General features: G+C 37.1%; 1 protein-coding gene and 1 pseudogene across 1 annotated transcript; one reads left to right on the top strand and one right to left on the bottom strand.

Moving 5' to 3' along the window:
* Nucleotides 1-4,949: 4,949 nt before the first annotated feature.
* LOC128507015 (sialoadhesin-like) overlaps nt 4,950-20,654 on the top strand; it is a 191,344-nt pseudogene continuing 175,639 nt past the window's right edge.
* On the bottom strand, nt 14,955-16,795 carry LOC128506152 (myoglobin-like). The gene is made up of 4 exons (XM_053476462.1): nt 16,716-16,795; nt 16,067-16,152; nt 15,382-15,598; nt 14,955-15,284 (listed from the first exon to the last, which is right to left on the bottom strand). Exons 2-4 carry the CDS (start codon nt 16,147-16,149, stop codon nt 15,144-15,146), a joined length of 441 nt encoding a protein of 146 aa, XP_053332437.1. The 5' UTR covers nt 16,150-16,152; nt 16,716-16,795; the 3' UTR covers nt 14,955-15,143.

Raw genomic sequence — 20,654 nt, 5'->3', positions numbered from 1 at the left:
ATGCTGCATTTAAATAATTAATTTTTTAATTTAAATTAATTTAAATTAAAATACACCAAAAGTATGCCTGATGTAAGAATACCTCACCTCTGCCGTACCTGCGCGAGACCACCGTAAATGAGCGAACTCAACATGGCGCCAAAACCATAGACGCCGAGCTATGTAGTTTCAAAATAAAAGTCACAAAATTTTATAACCAAATCTTTACACATTTTCCCCTTAAACCTGGTTTAAAGGTATAAACGTTAATTGTCATGTGCACATATTATACTCGAAACATTATAACACATATATAATTATTATGAGTGACTCTGGTGCCAAAGTATTAAACGTTTTATACGAAAGCACATTTGTTAGGTTTTACTGACATCTAGTGGTCAAATGAAGTGACACATCATTACAGGGGAATGAAGAAGGATAGGGTTGGTGTACATATACTGGAAATTATTCAACCAGCATTTAAAATTAGTTTGCAGCTGTTTGTAATAAATCAGTGAAAAAAAGAGCAATTAATGTAAAACAGCTCAACATAACTAATATAAGAAGTGTTTTCTCCAAATCCCGTGTATACATATCAGCATGGTTTCGCGCAGTGGCTGTACAGTAAGTAGGGTTCATTGTGATTCACCTTGAGTTTTGGCGTAGTGATCACATTTACAATCTTTCTATGCAGAAATTAAACGTCATTTTTTTCCAGTTTCTGCGAAAGCTTTTGGACCCTGCTGAAGCTCGTGGAATGTCGGGCGGTCACTTGTGGTGACTCGCGGTGCCTAACTCCATGTCTCACCGCGTAGGTGAGATAGAGGTGTTAATGATTACTGCAGTTTCAGCCCCCTGAATAAAATTCACAAATTTGTAAATTAGGTGTCTCGGGCACAGATTAGATGCCTCAGGTGTACTTAATTTATAAAAGAGAAGAGATAATTGCCTTGCACAAACAAGGATAAGGATATAAAAATATAAGAACAATACTAAATGTTCCTAGAAGTTCAAAAACAGTGACTAAACTACCTGGACATGACAGGAAAAAGGAAGCAATCACTGGCTGCTACAAGATTCCTGAAGAGCCAAGTGTTGAAAAAAACCCAGTTGACTGCAAAGGACCTAATGAAAGATTTGGTGGCAGGAGGCACTGACGTTTTAATTTACACTATACGACACATATTGAACACTGATGGATTAACCCAAGACATATAGTACCCTGCTACCGACCGGGAACACAAGAAAAGTACGCTCCCATATAAAAGACACAGCAGTTTGGGAATTTTGTTGTATGGACCAATTAAACAAGTATCCTTAAAGAAATTATCCTGCCATCTGTGAGGAAGCTAAAAATTTGGTGTCTTCGGATCGGTGTCAACAGGACAATGATCCCTAGCATACAATAAAGTCCACCAGGGCTTCGTTTCAAATTAAGTTATCAAAGGTTCTAGAGTGGCCATCACAGTTTCCTAAATTGAATCCTACAGAAATGTAAAAAAAGCAGTTGCACACACAAATACAAGAATCTTACTAAACTGAAGGCTATTGCCTATGAGGAATCATCGTAGATCTCTTAGAAACATCGTCAAAAGCTCGTGTCGGGCTATAAATCATGTTTGCAGTAGGTCATACTGTAATAGCTATAGATGGCTTTACTAAGTCATGAAGATGTTACTCAGCAAGTGGTTGAATAATTTTGATACTGCAGTAGTCATTAAAAGATAAAAAATTACAAGAACTTATGTAGTTGTGTTGATGTACAGTATTTAAATTGCTCTTGTTTCATTGATTTATTACAAACAGCAGTAATTTTGCCTAACATGTAAGTCATATTTCTCAAACATATTTTTTTTTGAGAATTGTAAATGCTCATGTTTAAATTGATATCATCAAACTTCCCTCAGTTATTTCTAGGTACCTACATCTCTGACCATCTATCCTAGTCGACCAACACTACTGCAGTCATTAAGAAGGCACAACAGTGACTATACTTCCTGATCTGTCTGGAGGAAAAACTGCTGTTGTCCTTCTACTTCTCCACCACTGAAAGCATACCAGTGTACTGTATCTCAGTGTGGTACATAAGCTGCTAAACAGCAGACTAAAAATCTTTTATCATTCACTTGGCATGCAGAATCATCGGCTGTTGTCTTTGAGTGAAATATCTAACTCTAGCTGCCTTTGTTAAGTCAAAAAATTATGATTGACTGCTCAACATTTGTTGTGCGCCCTGGAAGAAGCTACAGGACCATCAAGATACAAACAAACAGTCTCAAATATACAATCCTGCTGACCATTACTGGTACATCTGGTTAAGATGTACCAATAAGCTTTTAAATAAGTATTTTATTTTATTTAAACCATATACTGTAGAACTACAATGCAAAGATCTAACCTTTAACTCAAGTGAATTGAAAAAATAAACTAAAAAATAACAGTTCTTTCATAAAATCACCTGTTGCATGATTATTAGCACCCCTTACAATCCAGATTAAATAAATGCAATTGAAGCATTTTTATGTAGTTTATAAAGTTGATTAGATTATCTATAAACTTTTAATTAATAATTCATAACTTTCTGTTTCCCTGTCATATAAATATGACGTGACAGAGAGAGCTATTTCTTTTATCCACTTTTTAACATGGGAAAGACAATTGAACACCCCATTTATTAAGATGCGTTAACCTTTATAAGTTAGGCAATGGCAAAAAAAAAAGTCACTTGCCTAATTTTGTCCATATCTACAGTGAGAGAAATCATTAAGAAGTTTAAAACAACTGAAACAGTGACAAACAAAGCTGGATGAGGACCCAAGTGTATCTAACTACGCCCAGTAAAGAGGATAAGAGAAGTAAAAAAAATCTCCAAAGTTCACTATTAGAAAATTGCAACAAAAAGTCACAAAGTCTCCATAACAACCATCAGACGCTCCATAACAACCATTAGACACAACGCCTTCACGCATTAATGATAAACACTTATCTGTCTGTTTTTTTTTTTAAAGATAAAGTGCAGGTTAATTTGTTTTAATTTTACCTCCATATACATAATACAAAACCATATTTTGTATAAAAAATGTGGAATGAATTATTTGAATTTCCATTTTTTTTTAATGGGAAAATTCGCTTTGATTTACTAGTGTTTTGAAATACGAGCCCCCTTCCAGAATGAAATATGTTCATAATCCAGGCTTCCACTGTATTTATATAAATACACAATATTTATATGGTACCCAAGGCCATAATCACAAACAACTTCAACAATCACTAAATGGCTCTCAGTGCAATATGCTAAAGAGATGATGTCTTGCACAAAAACAAATTAACAAAAAATTCATGAATAATGCAGTTGTTATAGCACCATTTTAGCTAATATATGATCAGTGCAATACTATATGAAAAGTGCAATAAGTTGTCTGTCTATTTATTACTATCATGACTTGCTACCTTACTATCATATCATTAAATGAGCACAGTACATTTATAAACAGACCATCATAATTTTACTACACAATGAGTGCGATATATCATGACTGGTGTGCTATAATTTGTCGCTGCGGCTATTATTTATGTCAAGCAAGTCAAGTCGTGATAATTTTTGCAATTCCTCAATTATACTAAACAAAAAAAAAACATAAAAAAAAACAAACAAAAAAAACAAACAAACAACCGAACGGTGTTAATTGTTAAAATTTTTGCTACACCCAGTTTAAAAGGATGTCGGAGGTGAATGTTGCTTATTAATTATACTCAGGGTGAATGGCCAGATGTCTCGGTCAAGGCATCTCCAAAGCAGCAGATCTTGGGGGAACTTCCTGGTATTCAGGTTAGATCAGGTTCAGGTTCAGGTTCCTGGTTAGTTCCTACCAAAAGTGGTCCAAGGAAGGACAACCAGTGAACCCTCGGCCATAAACCAATCCTCTGTAATGCCTGACCCAGAAGATTGAGCACATGTCATGGTTATGAGCAAACAGACCTAAGGAGACTGGTATGATTTTTTACAATAGCATTATTTATTAATGCTATGCAACAATTTAAAAACAGTTTGCTGGTGTAATGTGCTTGGTGTATATTAACACAGTACAGTGTGAATTGTTGTCTTCTATCTACTTTTCCACCAAATTATTTTTGATTTGAACACCTAATTCACTTTTATTGTAAATTTCTCCAGAATCTTCATAGTTATACATTTACATTTACATTTAGGCATTTGGCAGACGCTCTTATCCAGAGCGACTTACAAAAAGTAAATTTATGACTTACAACATAAATACTGTATATAGCGAAAGAACTGTGAGTTATGATATTAATTCTAAGACGATAAAGAGAAAGAAAGATATTATGTTTATATCTTTGTAAAAAGAGAACAGTTGTACAAAACAAATGTAGAATTACTCAAAATTAGATTAATGCTTATGTCCTTCTGATGAAAACAGGATTTAAATAGTAATTAAGTCACAATGTAATGATCAGCATCACTATTTATAAACCTCTTTATAAGGACATGAGCAGCACTGAGTCAATGCTGATTTTGCAACATCTTCTAGTTGATACTGCATGAAACATGTATTGCCTCAGATATCTTCCTCTTTTAATCACAGATGGTCTCTATTTCTGTCGTTTATGACTAGTTTATTTCTCTTTATTGAGAATCTTAGCTTTTTGAACTAGAATTGGTTTACGTTAGACTTCCTCAAAATGTCTACATTTTTTGTTTTGCAGGACTTGTTGTTGCCCAATTAGATTGGAAAGTGGATTACACACATAACAGTATCTGTGCTTTAATGGGATCTACAGTGACCATGGGCTGTAGTTACACATATAATTCACTTGATTCCAATGTTCAAAAATCTTTTTGAAGTAAAGATGTTACTGATCTGTCCTCAGACCCAAAATACACAGAAAGGGTTCAGTATATCAGAGACATAACACATGACTGCAGCCTTATTCTGGGCAATGTCACAAAAATGGATCAAAGGAATTATTACGCCACCTTCATAACATCAACTGGAGAGCGGTTTCAAGGCAAAGGCGTTTGGCTTTCAGTTGCAGGTGAGCTAGGTCAATTTAAACATCACACTGATGAAAGGATTTTTATTTTTATTTTTGCTGTTCCTTAACACTGTTAAACTAAGTTTCTTTATCAGAGAGACATATCAGAGTTTTTATTTTTTAAGCCAAATTGTGCTATTACTAGGTGATAACAAAAAGGGTACATACTGTATTTGTGTACCTTTGGTAGAGAGGAGTGTGGCAAAACCCAATACAGGGGAAAAACTAATTTAGCTATTTTGCTATTTAAGTTGAGTTACTTAAATAAAATTTATTAGTAGTGACTTCACCCTAATACACTGCTGAGCCTTTTGTCAACTGAAGCAACTGAAGTAACCTCAGAGGCTTGCACAGTGGCCACTATGCATGGTGGGTGCATCGCCTCATATGCTTCCTTCTTACTCTGACATTCCCATTGCTCTGGAATAGAATCAATCTGGACTTATTAGACCACATGACCTTTTTCCATCACTCCATCATGCCAATTTAACTTAACCCAGTTCCAGTAATTTAAATTTTACATTTCAAAGTTACTTTCTTGATGCATGATGCAGCCCAATAATTTGATTCTTCTCAAGTGAAAGGTTTTTGGACAGGAAAGAGTAGTGGAAGCTAGGTCAAGGGCAAAGGTGAGCATTTGTGAGCAGCAATATGGTTTTATGCCTAGAAAGAGTACATCAGATGCAGTATTTGCTTTGAGGATGCTAGTGGAGAAGTACAGAGAAGGTAATAAAGAGTTGCATTGTGTCCTTGTAGATTTAGAGAAAGCGTATGACAGGTTGCCGAGAGAGAAGCTGTGGTGTTGTATGAGGAAGTCTGGAGTGGCAGAGAAGTATGTTAGAGTGGTGCAGGACATGTATGAGAGCTGTAAGACAGTGGTGAGATGTGCTGTAGGTGTGACAGAAGAGTTTAAGGTGGAGGTGCGTCTGCATCAAGGACCGGCTCTGAGCCCCTTTTTATTTGCTCTGGTGATGGACAGGATGACAGATGAGGTAAGACAGGAGTCTCCATGGACTATGATGTTCGCAGATGACATTGTGCTTTGTAGCGAGAGCAGGGAACAGGTGGAGGAAAATTTGGAGAGGTGGAGGTATGCTCTGGAAACCAGAGGAATGAATGTTAGCCGCAGCAAGATGGAATACATGTGTGTAAATGAGAGGGACTCAAGAGGAACAGTGAGGCTTCAGGTAGCAGAGGTAAAGAAGGTGCAGGACTTTAAGTACTTAGGGTCAACAGTCCAGAGCAATAGAGAGTGTGGAAAGGAGTTGAAGAGGCGGGTACAGGCAGGTTGGAATGGGTGGAGAAAAGTGTCAGGTGTGTTGTGCGATAAAAGAGTATCAGCGAGAATGAAAGGAAAGGTGTACAGGACAGTGGTGAGACCAGCAATGCTCTATGGCTTAGAGACAGTGGAAGAAAAGACAGGAGGCAGAGCTAGATGTAGCAGAGCTGAAGATATTGAGGTTCTCTTTGGGAGTGACAAGGATGGATAGGATCAAGAATGAGTTCATTAGAGGGACAACCCATGTAAGATGGGGATAAAGTCAGCGAGGCCAGATTGAGGTGGTTTGGACATGTTCAGAGGAGAGATTGTGAATATATCGGTAGAAGGATGCTGAGGTTGGAACTGCCAGGCAGGAGGTCTAGAGAAAGACGAAAGAGGAGATTTATGGATGCCGTGAAAGAGGACATGAAGTTAGTTGGTGTAAGAGAAGAGGATGCAGAGGATAGGGTTTGATGGAGGCATATGATTCTCTGTGGCGACCCCTGAAAGGGAACAGCCGAAAGACAAAGATGAGGAAGTAGATTTAATAGCAAACCCAATAGATGAACCTTCAAAAAGAAAATTTTATATATAGGAGAGAGCAGGAACCAGCACAGATCCGAATAGAGGTTCGGTGTTAAATGTTATTGTGTTCTTGTGCATTCCCTCCTTGCTGACAAGAGACATTCACACTTGCCTGTTATATTTCTAACACTTCTCCTCTTTTGGCATGATAAATCCTGATATATATTCACAGTGATGAGTTCATGAGAAGTTTCTCTGGCATAAATTTAAAACATTTTCTACAAATTGCATAAATCAAAGTACAATAAATACTTACTCAAAAACCCTGAGAAGGATGATAAGAAATTATTATACTAAATTATTTTGATTAATGAATTAGCAAACAGAAAAACACAAGTATTTCCAATGTTTTGTCTCATTCACAGTGCTCAGTGTGGAGGTTTATGGTGGAGTGATTGATGGAGACGCAGTCACTCTCTCATGCAAAACCTCATGCAAACTAACTGACACTCCAACATTTACCTGGTACAAAAATGGACAAAAATTATTGAACTACCACAAACTGCTCAATCTGCATTCAGTCAGACCGGACGATGGGGGCAATTACAGCTGTGCTGTATTGGGACATCAATATCAGTCCCCTGCTCTCACTATTACTGTGCAATGTGAGTAAATATGTATTCATTTAATCTAATAAACCCAGAAGAAAATTCAACCCCATTAGTTATAAAGCTGTAATTTTATCGACACATTGCTTTCTCTTGTTCTGTAATTATTCAGACTAGTGTATTAGATGCTGGCAGGCAGAGTCTGACAATTGTTTAAAACACCTTTTAGAGGCTCCATCTTCTGTTAAAAATGTATGTTTTAATGTTCAAAATAGGGGCACATACTTTATGCAATGCATTTTACGACTTAATTCATTTGGCCTTGAATAAACACCCATCCCAAACATTTTAAAAATTTATTTATTTGGGCCGTAATTTTCTTTTAAACATGTTCTGTGTAAAAATACAATTATTCTTTCTCTAATGTCCATGTAAAGAGTTTTTTAATATAAAAAAAAGAAAATACATTAAATGAGACGTTTTAATGACTATATAATGACTCAAACACAACATACATCTATTCTGCCCCGTCTGTGTTTCCATCTTTAGATCCCCCAAAAAGTGTCTCCGTGTCCATCAGTCCCTCTGGTGAGATAGTGGAGGGCAGTTCGGTGACTCTGAGCTGCAGCAGTGATGCTAACCCACCTGTGGAGAACTACACCTGGTATAAGGTGAATGAAAGCTCACCTGTAGGATCTGGACAGAGTTACAGCTTCACATTGAGCTCCAGCAGCAGTGGATGGTTTTACTGTGTGGCTCAGAATAAATACGGGACTCAGAGAGCTGACGCAGTCGTTGTTACGTCTAGTGGTAAGATATGATCATGCTGATGAGTACATAAATATACTGTTCTTTAGATCTGCGTTTTTGTGACATTTTATAGAATATATTATTTCTGTTTACGTTTAGCTTTAGGTCACTTTAAAATTTTATTTCTGGCTGTTGTTTGCATGCTGTGTGTGGCCACAGCGGTTCTAGCAGGACTTTTCTGCATGAGGTAAGCCATATGCACTTAACTATAAATGTGTATTCCATGCAGAGTTGCTTTGTTTTTACTGTTTTTATGTAACTACTTTGTTTCCTGAGAACAGAAGGAAGAGGCAGACATCAAATTATGTGGTGAGTTTCCTACAGCACATTTCTCCACGTTTAAGATCTATTAAGTGATATTTCTGGTAGATTTTCATTATTTAGCACTTCATCTATATTAATTTCTGTGGATCGTCTCCAAGGTTTGTGTCTTATATGTAAAGACATTATTTATTTGTTTTCGAGGTTTATTTTCTCAGTACATCAAGTTAGATTCAGATACTCATTTCTTTTCTGATTATCTTTTATCTGATTAGAAATGTTTATATTGTGAGATTCCCTTCAATTTGACAATTCTAGAATATATTAAAAGATTCATGGACCATAACAGAGGGAGTGATGTTGTGCTAAATATCTGCATGGCTGTAATGCTTATACAACACGTCTGCAAACATGAGTTACTTTAATTAACAATCAAAGGTCCCAGTGTTGTTATGTTTTATTATCAACCCTCCTAAAATGAAATCTGGCTACTCTATGATATTGTTGTATAATGGTTTAATAAACTTCCTGTCATTTGAAATATTGTATTCCAGATGCACAGTACACCATGTACAGTACCTTAAAAATACTACAGTAGAAATTATAATTGTGTTGGAGGGAAAAATCTTTGTAGTTCTGCAGCTTTGGTTTTCCAAACACACACACACACACACACACACACACACACACACACACACACACATATATAACAATATAATATATAACATTGTTTTTGATCTTAACACAGAACACTCAGCCATTTCCTCCTGATGACCACTACATCGCTCTGGATTCGCGGTTCATCTCTTTAGACTATGGCAACCTGATAGTGAGTGCTTTTATTTATTGTTCTCAACCTTTATTATAAATAATAAATTATTATTATTATTATTATTATTATTATTATTATTATTATTATTTTAATTAATAATAATAATAATAATAATAATAATAATAATAATGATGAAGATGTTCTCACATTTTTTTTTATGATATAATCATTTGTATTGTTTGTGTATTATTCTCACCCATGATTTCTTTTTGTAGACAAGAAACCCACAGTAAGACCATCAACACGGTGGTGAGAGAGAGAGAGAGAGATGCTTTTAAGCTGCACATTTAAATTAAACTCAATCTTTCAGTAGTTAAAGTGTATAACCTTGACACATAAAATCATATACAGTACTGTGCCTGTGATTCTCTCCATAATTTTCTCTTTCACCTATACATTCGTAAATAAAGTTTCTTACCTCTTAGTATAGTTTACTTGCAGTGAATTATATTAAGCTGTGCTGCCAGGCACTTATTTACTATAATAAACTGTTCTGACATTGTAAGCTGATTGCACGAGAGGCATTCCAAGTAGTGATAATGGACAGCATCACCACTGGGATGTTTAACTACTGTATATGTATCACTCCACTTCCCAGGTGTTATACAATTGTTTATTAAACTAACTGTCAGGTGCACTTTGGGTGAAAATGGGTATGTACGGTCTGCAGTACAGTACAATGGATGTGATATTTAAAAAAAAAAAAAAAAAGTTCTAGGATTGGTCTGGAGAATGGCAAGCAAGTAGTCGGCTGTATTTGTAGAGGTCCAGAAGAATGAAGAAAGCCAGACACCTCACTTTGATTAACCAAATCTCTGCTATATCTAGCACCATACAAGAAATTCATTTAAATATTATCAGGAAAAAAAAATCTGTCCCTTCAGACAGATGTAATAAAATAATTGATCTGTGGGTAGAAATCACATTGGTTAAAAAAATGATTCAGGTTGGTAATGTGAATGTGAATTATAGGACATATAAAGGACATATAAATATAAACTGAGAACCCAGAGAACTGGGCTCTGCTAAAAGCTTCTACAGATGTTCTACCAATTAATAAAGGCCAATATTCTCTTCTGTGGTGTCATGTGTTGGGGAGGGAACTCTGCAATTGAACAAGATGTTTAGGGGAGCGGAATCTGTGGTTGCCTTTAAGCTGGTCTCGCTGGAGCTAGTGCTGGAAAAAAGGACATTAAACAAAGTACTATCCATCAAGTCCAAAACCAGTGACCCCAGTATGGAGTTTTTGCCAAGCAGAAGAGTATGTTCAGTGGCAGACTTCTATAGCAGAGCTTCTCTACTGACAGACAATCCATTGTACCCTAATCTACATCGACCTTCATTATCTCATTCTTGCATTACTCACATCCCATCTCAATTTGCATTAGTCTAGCCACTGATTATGCATCCTTATTTACATTTACATTACATTACATTTAGGCATTTGGCAGACGCTCTTATCCAGAGCGACTTACAAAAAGTGCTTTAATGTTTACAACATTGGATACATACTTACACTGGGTTAACTAGGTTAATAACTAAGTACCATTAGTCCAACACAACTGAGAAGAGTTTTTTTTTTTTTTTTTTTTTTTTTGGGGGGGGGGGGGGGGGGGGTTAGTTCAAATACTGGAGAAACAGATGCGTCTTGAGTCGTCGTTTAAAGATAGTCAAAGTCTCTGATGTACGGACATCTAGAGGAAGTTCATTCCACCACCTAGGTGCCAGAACAGAAAAGAGCCTGGATGAATGCCGCCCTCGATCCCTGAGAGATGGTGGGATGAGGCGAGCAGTGCTGGAGGATCGGAGGGAACGTGGTGCAGTTCGTGGTGTAATTAGCGCAGAGAGGTAAGTGGGTGCTGGGCCATTTTTAGCTTTGTAGGCAAGCATCAGTGTTTTGAATTTGATGCGGGCAGCTACAGGAAGCCAGTGCAGGGAGCGGAGGAGTGGGGTGGTGTGGGAAAACTTGGGAAGGTTAAAAACGAGTCGTGCTGCTGCATTCTGGATCAGTTGCAGAGGACGAATCGTGGACAAAGGCAGGCCTGCCAGGAGCGAGTTGCAGTAGTCCAGTCTTGAAATAACGAGGGACTGAACAAGCACCTGAGTAGCCTGTGAAGAAAGAAATGGGCGAATTCTTCTGATATTGTAAAGAAGAAATCGACAAGAGCGAGTAAGGTTAGCGATGTGTGGGGAAAATGACAGATGATTGTCCACGGTTACCCCAAGATTGCGGGCAGTGGTTGACGGAGTGATTTGGTTGTTGTCCATGGATATCACAAGGTCTTGACCTGGAGATGAGTCACAAGGGAATATTTGTCTATATTTTAGCATTTGTCTCTATTTTAGCATTCATCTTATTTTTGAATATATTTTTCTTTGTATAGTATGCTTTGTTGTTCTTTTAATCATTTCAGTTGAAGCATAATTTGTTGATCTTAGGTAGCATCATGCTACAACATCATGCTTTCGGGCAGTTTTTCTGAAAATGGACCAGGATGACTGATCCATGTAAAGGAAAGAATGAATAGGGCCATGTATTGTGAGATTTTAGGTGAAAACCTTCTTCCATCAGCAAGGGCATTGGAAATTAAAAGTGGCTGGGTCTTTCAGCATGACATGATCCCAAACACACCGCCTGGGCAACAAAGGAGTGGCTTCGTAAGAAGCATTTCAAGATCCTGGAGTGGCCTAGCCAGTCTCTAGATCTCAACCCCATAGAAAATTTTTGGAGGGAGTTGAAAGTCCTATTGCCCAGCGACAGCCCCAAAACATCACTGCTCTAGAGGAGATCTGCATGGAGGATCGGGCCAAAATACCAGCAACAGTGTGTGAAAACCTTATGAAAACTTAAAGAAAACGTTTAACCTCTGTCATTGCCAACAAAGAGTATATAACAAAGTATTAAGATAATACTCCATAATAACTGGATTTCTTTCTCTTATTTTGTCTCTTATAGTTGAGGTATACCTATGATGAAAATTACAGGCCTCTCTTATTTTTTTAAGTGGGAGAACTTGCACAATTGGTGGGTGACTAAATACGTTTTTGCTCAGCTGTATATTTTTTCTGTTGTGAGGCAAGTATACACAAAGTTTGCTTTTATTATTTTACAAAATCATAACATTTTGTCGTCATTGTGAGTGCACTTGAATAAAAGTAGAGTCTTATAAACGCTATGTAGCTTATATAGTTTTTGCACATTAATCTGACAATAACACTCTTTTTCTGATGCACATCCAGAGTCTATTTTATTGCTACATGAATGTTACACATGATAAAATGTAAAGGCTCACTGTGTTAACACTTACTTTGCTTAAATATGATCCTAATGAAATTTGTTAATTTCTAAATTTGTACTGTGGTTATGAATTTGTTTAATTGCAATGTTTTACTTGATTTTATCTGCTACTTTGTGCAGCTCTAAAGGAGCTGCGGCTCATTAATCCTTGATTAAATAAACTAAATCCCGATACTGTCACTGTGAGACGCAGCGGTAAAACTATTATTCTGGCTATGGCCAAGGTGCAAAAGCAAAGCGCATAATCTGTCACTCTTCGCTTACCCTGCTGGATAGAAAGTAGCTGTTTCCTGACTTCCCACATCATTTGATCAATTTCTCTGGATGTTCATTGTCCGGGGCCAGTGTTTTACTCTTACTGGAGTAAGAGATGTCAAACCCAAATGCCAAATGAAGATTTAGTATCAACCTCAGAAAACCAAAAAGAGATTTTTGAAATTTAGAAAGCATGGACAAATGAGTACATACCATGTAAGGCCTAAAAAGTACTTTTTTCACAGGTTAGGTCCAGGTTAATTTGTTTTATTTTTACTTGTAAAACTTATTTGGTATTATTTTTATATATTAATTTAGAAATTTTTCTATCTCTTGTATGTTACAAATAATAAAAAAAACACCCTTTAAGTAGAAACTTTAAATAAATGCAATGGATCCCTAAAAATGAGCTGTTCTTTTTTTTTAAATCAATATCTAAGATTAATACACAGCAATGGCCAAAGGTTTTGATAATCACTGCTGCAGTGATGACTCTTTCCTTTTTCCAAGTCCTTTGCAATTCACCCTGGCATGCTGTCAATCAATTTCTGGGCCACATCCTAACTAATAGCAGCTTATTCTTTCATAAATCAACGGTAGGAGTTTGGCAGAATTTGCCTAATGAGGACTAACCACAAGTTATTAAGTTAGTCATTAAGTTCTGGGGAGTTTCCTAGCCTTGTACCCAAAATTCCATTCCCTGATGGTTAGGTTCTTAGACAAAATTATAACTCTCCCTTGGCTGGAAAGCAACCCCACACATGAATGGTCTCAGGATGCTTTTCTGTTGGCATGACACAGGACTGATGAAAGCTCTCAGCTTTTCTTGTCCAGACAAAATTCAAAAGGGCATTCATCAGAGAAAATGACTTGCATCCTTTGGAGAATATTAGACTGATGTTTTTCCTGGAGAGAAGATGCTTCTTCACTGCCCTTCTTATATATGTTAAGGCGAGTACCATAGTAGCATCTGACAAAAAGACCTAAACACTAAAGTAACAGAATTCATGAAAATAGGTCTCTCAAAACTTCTGTCCATGGCTGTAAATTGAGTATGGTCACATTTCTTACTGTACATTTTTACAAGAGTAAAAAAACAAAAAAAAAACGACATTATAGTATCAAATGAGCCAATTTAGGCCTTGTTCACACGGGCGTTACGTTTTTGGATAAACGAGCTTGCTCTAAACGTCCTAGACGTTTATGTTGCATTTTGTAGTGACGCTTGATTGACTTCTACACTGGCGTTCGTTTGTCTCTGTCTAACGTCAGCCTGCAGCCCAGATTGTAGTTCATGTGTTAACCTGTGGGGGGCAGTGTGTCAGGAATTAGATATGAAAGCCCACTGCTACCGAGTTCACTCTCTGACTGCACAACGTCGGATTAAAGGAAGTCTTTTTTGTGGTTTATGAAGAAATGAAAATCTCTGCGCAAGTTTTTCAACACTTAATTTTTTTTATTTTGCCCTTTTCCGCATTCCCCTCTATATAGCATGTAGGATCATGGGATATATCCGGTCCTCCGAAGCGTAAAATGAACGCGCAGAAAACGAACTAGAAACGGTTTTCTTGCGTTCGTTGGGTTTTGAACGCCAAGAAAAAGCTGCATGCAACGTTTTTTTTAATGCCGTATAAACGTGCAGCTGGACAAACGCACGTCACCAAAGCCCGTGTGAACACTCATTGACTCCTATGTGTAGAAAACACTCGCCGCTTGATCCGCGATTACCGGACGCTACAAACGCAAAAAAAACGCTCGATTTTAACGCCCGTGTTAACAAGGCCTTAAGGTCATAAATAGTATACACAATAAGTGATTAAATCCAGCAAAAAAAAGCAGGCACAACATGCAAGGGACAGTTTTGAGCTTGCTGCAGGTTTACCAGTAATCTGCTCCAGTAGCAAATTGATTTGAGGCTGCAGATTGTGTTCCTGACTTTTCCTAGGGACTTTGGTCTAGAGACAAAGCGAAAAGAGTCAAAGATAGGTGACTACCTCATGAACGAGTTTGAGGAAACAAGTGTTGGTGTATTTAACTTTGTTTTTAAAAACCCACACAGTACTCACTCAATTTCTCATTTAAATTTTATTTGATTTTTTTGGACCAAATACATGTCACCAGTACATTAAACACTGAGGCAACCCATTAATTGCAGAAACAGTAATCATTAGTGCTTTGATTATTCCCACAGGCTCAATAAATACTCATTTGCTTTGTTCCAGCAAAGTCAGGGAGTAGGAAAGATGGTGCAAAAGTAATCTAACCAGTGAAGCCAAGCTCCTTATAGACGCAGTCAATCTCATTGACAACACCACCCATCACCTTTCTGAAAGCATCCTGGGTAGCAGCGTCCCATACGTCCTTCTCTCCAAGCACCTTAATGATGACCTCAGTGATCAGCTGATGGAAAGAGAGCAATGAATGGTATTAGAGGTGTCGGAAGGATCACAGTAGCGCAATAGATTACTTGAGTAAATGTAAATTTAAAGAGTGTTACTTTGAAGTTATTAAGGGCAATCTTGTGTTTATTGGCATGGGTTGTAGCCAGTGGCTTGATGACATCACTAGAGCCTTTTGCCTTGAGGATCTCACCCAGTTTCATCAAAACTGTCTTCCCATGGTCTGCAATGGCTGCATTTCCAGCCATTTCACCACATGGGATCTCAATAAACTTAGGGAAGAGTTTCTGGGTGTCAGGGTGCTCTGTGAACAGACTATGAAGTGTATGAGGGATTATTCAATAGTACTAAATTTAGGGCAATAAATTTACAACTAGAGCAAAAAGAAAAGTGGATTGAAAAATAACCATAAGGAAATAAGGGTAAAAGCCCTTAAGACAGGGGTCTCCAAATCCAGTCATGGAGGGCCAGTGTCCAACACAATTTGGTGACTCTTCTCAAACACAAATGATTTAACTAATCTGTTAATGACTAGGTTCAGTGGGTGTGTTTAGGTGTTGGTAAACTACAAACTGTGCTAGTCACTGGCCCTCCAGGACTGGATTTGGAGACAGCCTCTTGATAGTTGCTTGTTCCTTGATTTAAAAAAAAAAAAAATAATAATAAAAAAAACAAAACAAGAACCTGAACATCCTTCAGTATAAACTAAAAGTATGTATTTTTTTTTTGTGCCATGATGCTAATCATCCCAGAACCTTTTTGGAAAAGGGGTTTTGTACTAACCGAGTCAGAACTTCTCCTCCATAGCCAGCAAGGTTGCTCTCCACTTTTCCCCAGCTGGCCAGAATCAACTCACAGTCAGACATTGTCTGCAATCAAAAGGTCAGGAATTTACTAAATAGCAACACATACCACCTACATTTGATTTGAAGTAAAAAATAAATAAAAAGGCATTTTAAAAAGCATTAAGTCAATATTTATGGTTGAGGACCCAGGTTTTCCCACTCTTTTACTTACATACACGTTGCCCTGCACACAATTAACACTTCACAGGAAACTACTCTTGATTAACCACCTGAGCTAACAAGTTACTTTAGACCTGCTTCAAATCACACTACAGAACAGCAATACTAGGTGCACAATATAGAACAAACTGTCAAAAAGGGAGGACAAAAGTCAAAAACCTACCTTTCTACTAGTGTAGAAAAGTTATTTTAAAAACACAGTCCAGTGCAAACTACAAACCTATGATGCCTAAATGCACATCTTAGACAATTTCACTGAATAGCTTAAATTAACTATTAAAGTGAAATTTAAAATAGCTAGTGTGCTTACAGCCATTGCATTTTTGTGACTTGTTTTACAAAACTAACCACAGTCCCAGCTGAACAGGATCCCCAACCATCTGAAAAATAATCTTATATTTACTTACCAAGAAAGTGTGGTAATCAGCTAAGAAGAGAAAATGTCCTTCAGACCTACCCTGTCACCCGCTACTGACTTTGGCCTTTTATACTTTGGCACTCTACAAAAGGTTGTCCCTTCACCTGTCAATCAAACATATCGCCTCCTTGTCAGGGCCTGTATTCACAAAGCTTCTTAAGCCTAAAAGTTGCTTCTGATGATGAAATTCTAAGAAAATTCTTAGAATTATGACATTTTCTTAAATTTCCCCCTTAAATTTAGGACTAAATTTTAGTAATGATAAAATGATTCACAAAAAGAATCATAAAGACCTAAAAACAGAAAATAAGGTAAAAATTGTTAGGAGTAGAGAGGAGGACTTTTAATAGGCTTAGGAGTTTCTATAGCAGAGGACAAAATGGTAAAAAGATAAAATATTCTCCAAATACTGAACATAAAGATAAAAGAAAACACTGCTTTTCTGTCCAATTTAGTTTTCTTGTTGTTTTACTTCCTTACATCTCTTTTGGATTATTGACTTTATACCACCCAAAAGTGCATCTTAAACAGACTGTCCTGCAATCATGTAAATTTGTAAATGCTGAGTCATTTTGCTCCCATCATTCTAAAATGGATTAATAGTAATAAAATAAGTATGGTAAATAAATGTAAGAACTTAAATATAGTAACTAGTGCATGGAAATTGATTGCTTCAAAAGTAAACACATTTTTAACATTTAGCTGATTAATTATCTTAAAGGTATTTAGCCCATAACAGTAATTTTGCATAAAGTAGCCTGTATTCATGATTATACAATTTCTTCATATACAAATGTTACCATTTCACTGTCCGTTTTATTATCATATATTCTATTTTCACAAACAGCACATGTTAAGACCTTTGCAGAGGTCAGAGGTTATTTTATTACCAATCACAGTCCTTGAATTTCTGCATCATCCATAGCAACGGGGTCAACCACATCTCCTCACTAAGATTACGTTTTTTGTACTTTCCTTACTCAGAGTTGCTCTGAGAAGTTTCCTAAATCACTTTTAATCTAGGAGTCCCAGCTAGGACGTTTTAAGCTACAATAGGAGCTATCTGAAAGAATTCTTAGAAGCTTTGTGTATACAGGCTCAGAAGTATGGTAGAGGATCTGTGATTTTGTGGGCCTATTTGTCCTCCAAAGGCTCTGGGAACCTTGTTATGGTGCATGGCATCATGAATTCTATGAAATACCAGGACATTTTAAATAAAAACCTAATGGCCTCTGTCAGGAAGCTGATTATGGGTCGTCATTGGGTCTTTCAGCAGGATAATGACTCAAAAAATGTAGTGAAATCTACACAAAAATGGTTCAGCAAACACAAAATCAAGCTCCTCTCATGGTCAACCCAATTGCAAACCTGTAAGGTGGGCTGAAGAGGAGAGTGCATAAGAGAGAACCGAGGACAGGATCTAGAAAGATTGGTCAAGATCTGTATTCTCCAATCTTGTGAAATTGTATAGGAGGAGATTAAGTAAAGTCTTGTTGGCAAAAGGGGGTTGTACAAAATATTAACATCAGGAGTGCCAATAATTGTGGCACTTATGATTTTATGATTTCATGTAAAAAAAAAAACTATATATATATATATATATATATATATATATATAGTGGAACCTTTTTTTTCCATCGCAGGGCAGGTTCTGTATTGTTTAATTAAATTTAAAAACTAATAATTTATTAGAAGCCCAAGAACACATCTTAACCAGGGGTGCCAACAATTGGCACTGTATATAATGGGAAAGACAGATTAGAGAAGCGGTTTGCTCTGCAGACCAACTCCAGCTGATATTGTTTGATAATAAAAGCTGTAATCTTCTGGAAACAAAACCAGAAACACTACAAGAGCTGTTTTGATGGAACATTGTTCTTTACACATATTGGACCACCAGGTAACAGCTCTGTTTTTTCAGCATGTTTAGGGGTCATGCTTTTGCATCCAAGGGAAGCTTAGAATCACTTTGACTTTAGTGGATGTATTGCTCAGGAAGGATACCATTTCAAAGTGAAATGTACCCACCTGAAGTACTGTAGCACAGGATCAGTGCAGTGTATTCTCTGTCTATGGGCCCCTATATTTAGGAATTCAATGTGTAGCATTTGTTGAAGGGAAATCAGTGGTATTCAATATTCCTAAGTCGTGATCTGGTCAATGAAGTTACCCTCTGCCCTGAGTGAATCAAAGCTGAAACAATAAAAGTTGTGACTGAATATTCGATCTGCAACCTCAGCAAACCCAAAAGGGATTTTTAAAATTTAGTATTTTAGTACAAATTAGTACATGCCTGGTGGCATGGGGGTGTAGTGGTTAGCACTGTCGCCTTGCACCTCCAGGGTCCGGGTTCAACTCCCGGCCAGGCTCGATTCCCGTCTCTGTGTGCATGGAGTTTGCATGCAATTTCCCTCTGGGATTAATAAAGTTATTTGAATCTTGAATGTTCTCCCCGTGCTTGGTGGGTTTCCTCCGGGTACTCCGGTTTCCTGCCACATTCCAAAGACATGTAAGTAAGGTTAATTGACGTTCCCAAATTGCCCGTAGTGTGTGTGCCCTGTGATGGATTGGCACCCTGTCCAGGGTGTACCCTGCCTCGTGCCCTTAGTCTCCTGGGATAGGCTCCAGGGCCCGTATTCACAAAGCTTCTTAGAATTCTATCTAGAGCTCCTATCTTAGCCTAAAATGTCCTAGCTGGGAGTCTTAGACTAAAAGTGATTTAGAAAACTTTTGATTTTTTAAAACTTTAGTGATTTTTAGCAACTTTGAGTAAGGAAAGTACAAAAACCTTTATCTTCGTGAGGGGGTGTGGTTGACCCCGTTGCTAGGGATGATGCAGCAGTTCAAGGACTGTGATTGGTTGATAAAAAAAATAACCTCTGACCTCTGCAAAAGTCTTGAAATACACTCTTTGTGAAAATAGAATATATGATATAATGTTTGTATAGACTAAATATATTAAAGTTAATTAAAACAGCCAAATGTTGAAAATATGTCTACTTTAGAAGCAACCAATTTCCACACAGCAGTTACTATATTAAAGTTCTTACATTTATTTACCATACTGATTTTATTATTACTTTTATTATACCATTTCAGATTGATGGGAGCAAAATGGCTGACCTTTTACATGATTGCATGTTTTAAGTTGCACTTTTGGAGATTATGTAGCGAACAATCCAAGAGAGATGTCAGGAAGTAAAACAACAAGAAAACCAAATTGGACAGAAAAGCAGTGTTTTCTTTTATCTTTATGTTCAGTATTTGGAGAATATTTCTTCATTTCACCATTTTGTCCTCTGCTATAGAAACTCTTAAGCCTCTTAAAAGTCCTCCTCTCTACTCTTAACAATTTTTACTTTAGGAGCTAAGATGTTTCGTGAATCATTTTTATCTTAACTAAGATTTAATCCTAAATTTAAGGGAAAATTCTAAGAAAATGTCATAATTCTAAGAATGTTCTTAGAATTTCGTCACTAGGAGCAACTTTTAGGCTTAAGAAGCTTTGTGAATATGGGCCCAGGTCCCCGTGACCCTGTTTACAGGATAAAGCGGTATAGAAGATAAGTGAGTAAGTAGTACATGCCATGTAAGGCTTAAAAAGATGAAAAACCTGCATTAGTACTAAGATGTTGGAGAAGGCACTGAAAAAGTTTGTCTTGTCCTCTTTGACCCTTAACTAAAATGCCTGTGCAATGTTTCAGACCACCAATCTCACTTGTGGTTTGTTATAAAAACATCGTCAATGCCATCAATGGTTAAGTCTGTCTGGTACCTGCACCTGTCTGTCATCCTGCATCCGGTTAGTATCCTTTATCTGTCTGGCACACTGTGTCTTTCTGGTGTCTTGGATCTGTCTAGTCCCCTTCATCTGTCTGGAATCCTGTATATGCCTGACATCCAACATCTGTCTGGCATCCTATATCTG

The sequence above is a fragment of the Clarias gariepinus genome, chromosome 18 (genome assembly GCF_024256425.1).
Source record: "Clarias gariepinus isolate MV-2021 ecotype Netherlands chromosome 18, CGAR_prim_01v2, whole genome shotgun sequence".
In the NCBI taxonomy this organism is placed as follows: Eukaryota; Metazoa; Chordata; class Actinopteri; order Siluriformes; family Clariidae; genus Clarias; species Clarias gariepinus.
Note: the sequence above shows the minus strand (reverse complement) of the source record. Positions and strands in the feature narration are given on the sequence as shown.

Coding starts and splice junctions, on each gene's coding strand:
- LOC128506152 (XM_053476462.1), bottom strand. CDS start 16,149: ATGTCTGACTGTGAGTTGATTCTGGCCAGCTGGGGAAAAGTGGAGAGC. Junction 15,599..16,066: donor GGAGGAGAAGTTCTGACTCG/GTTAGTACAAAA, acceptor TACACTTCATAG/TCTGTTCACAGAGCACCCTG. Junction 15,285..15,381: donor TTGCCCTTAATAACTTCAAA/GTAACACTCTTT, acceptor TCTTTCCATCAG/CTGATCACTGAGGTCATCAT.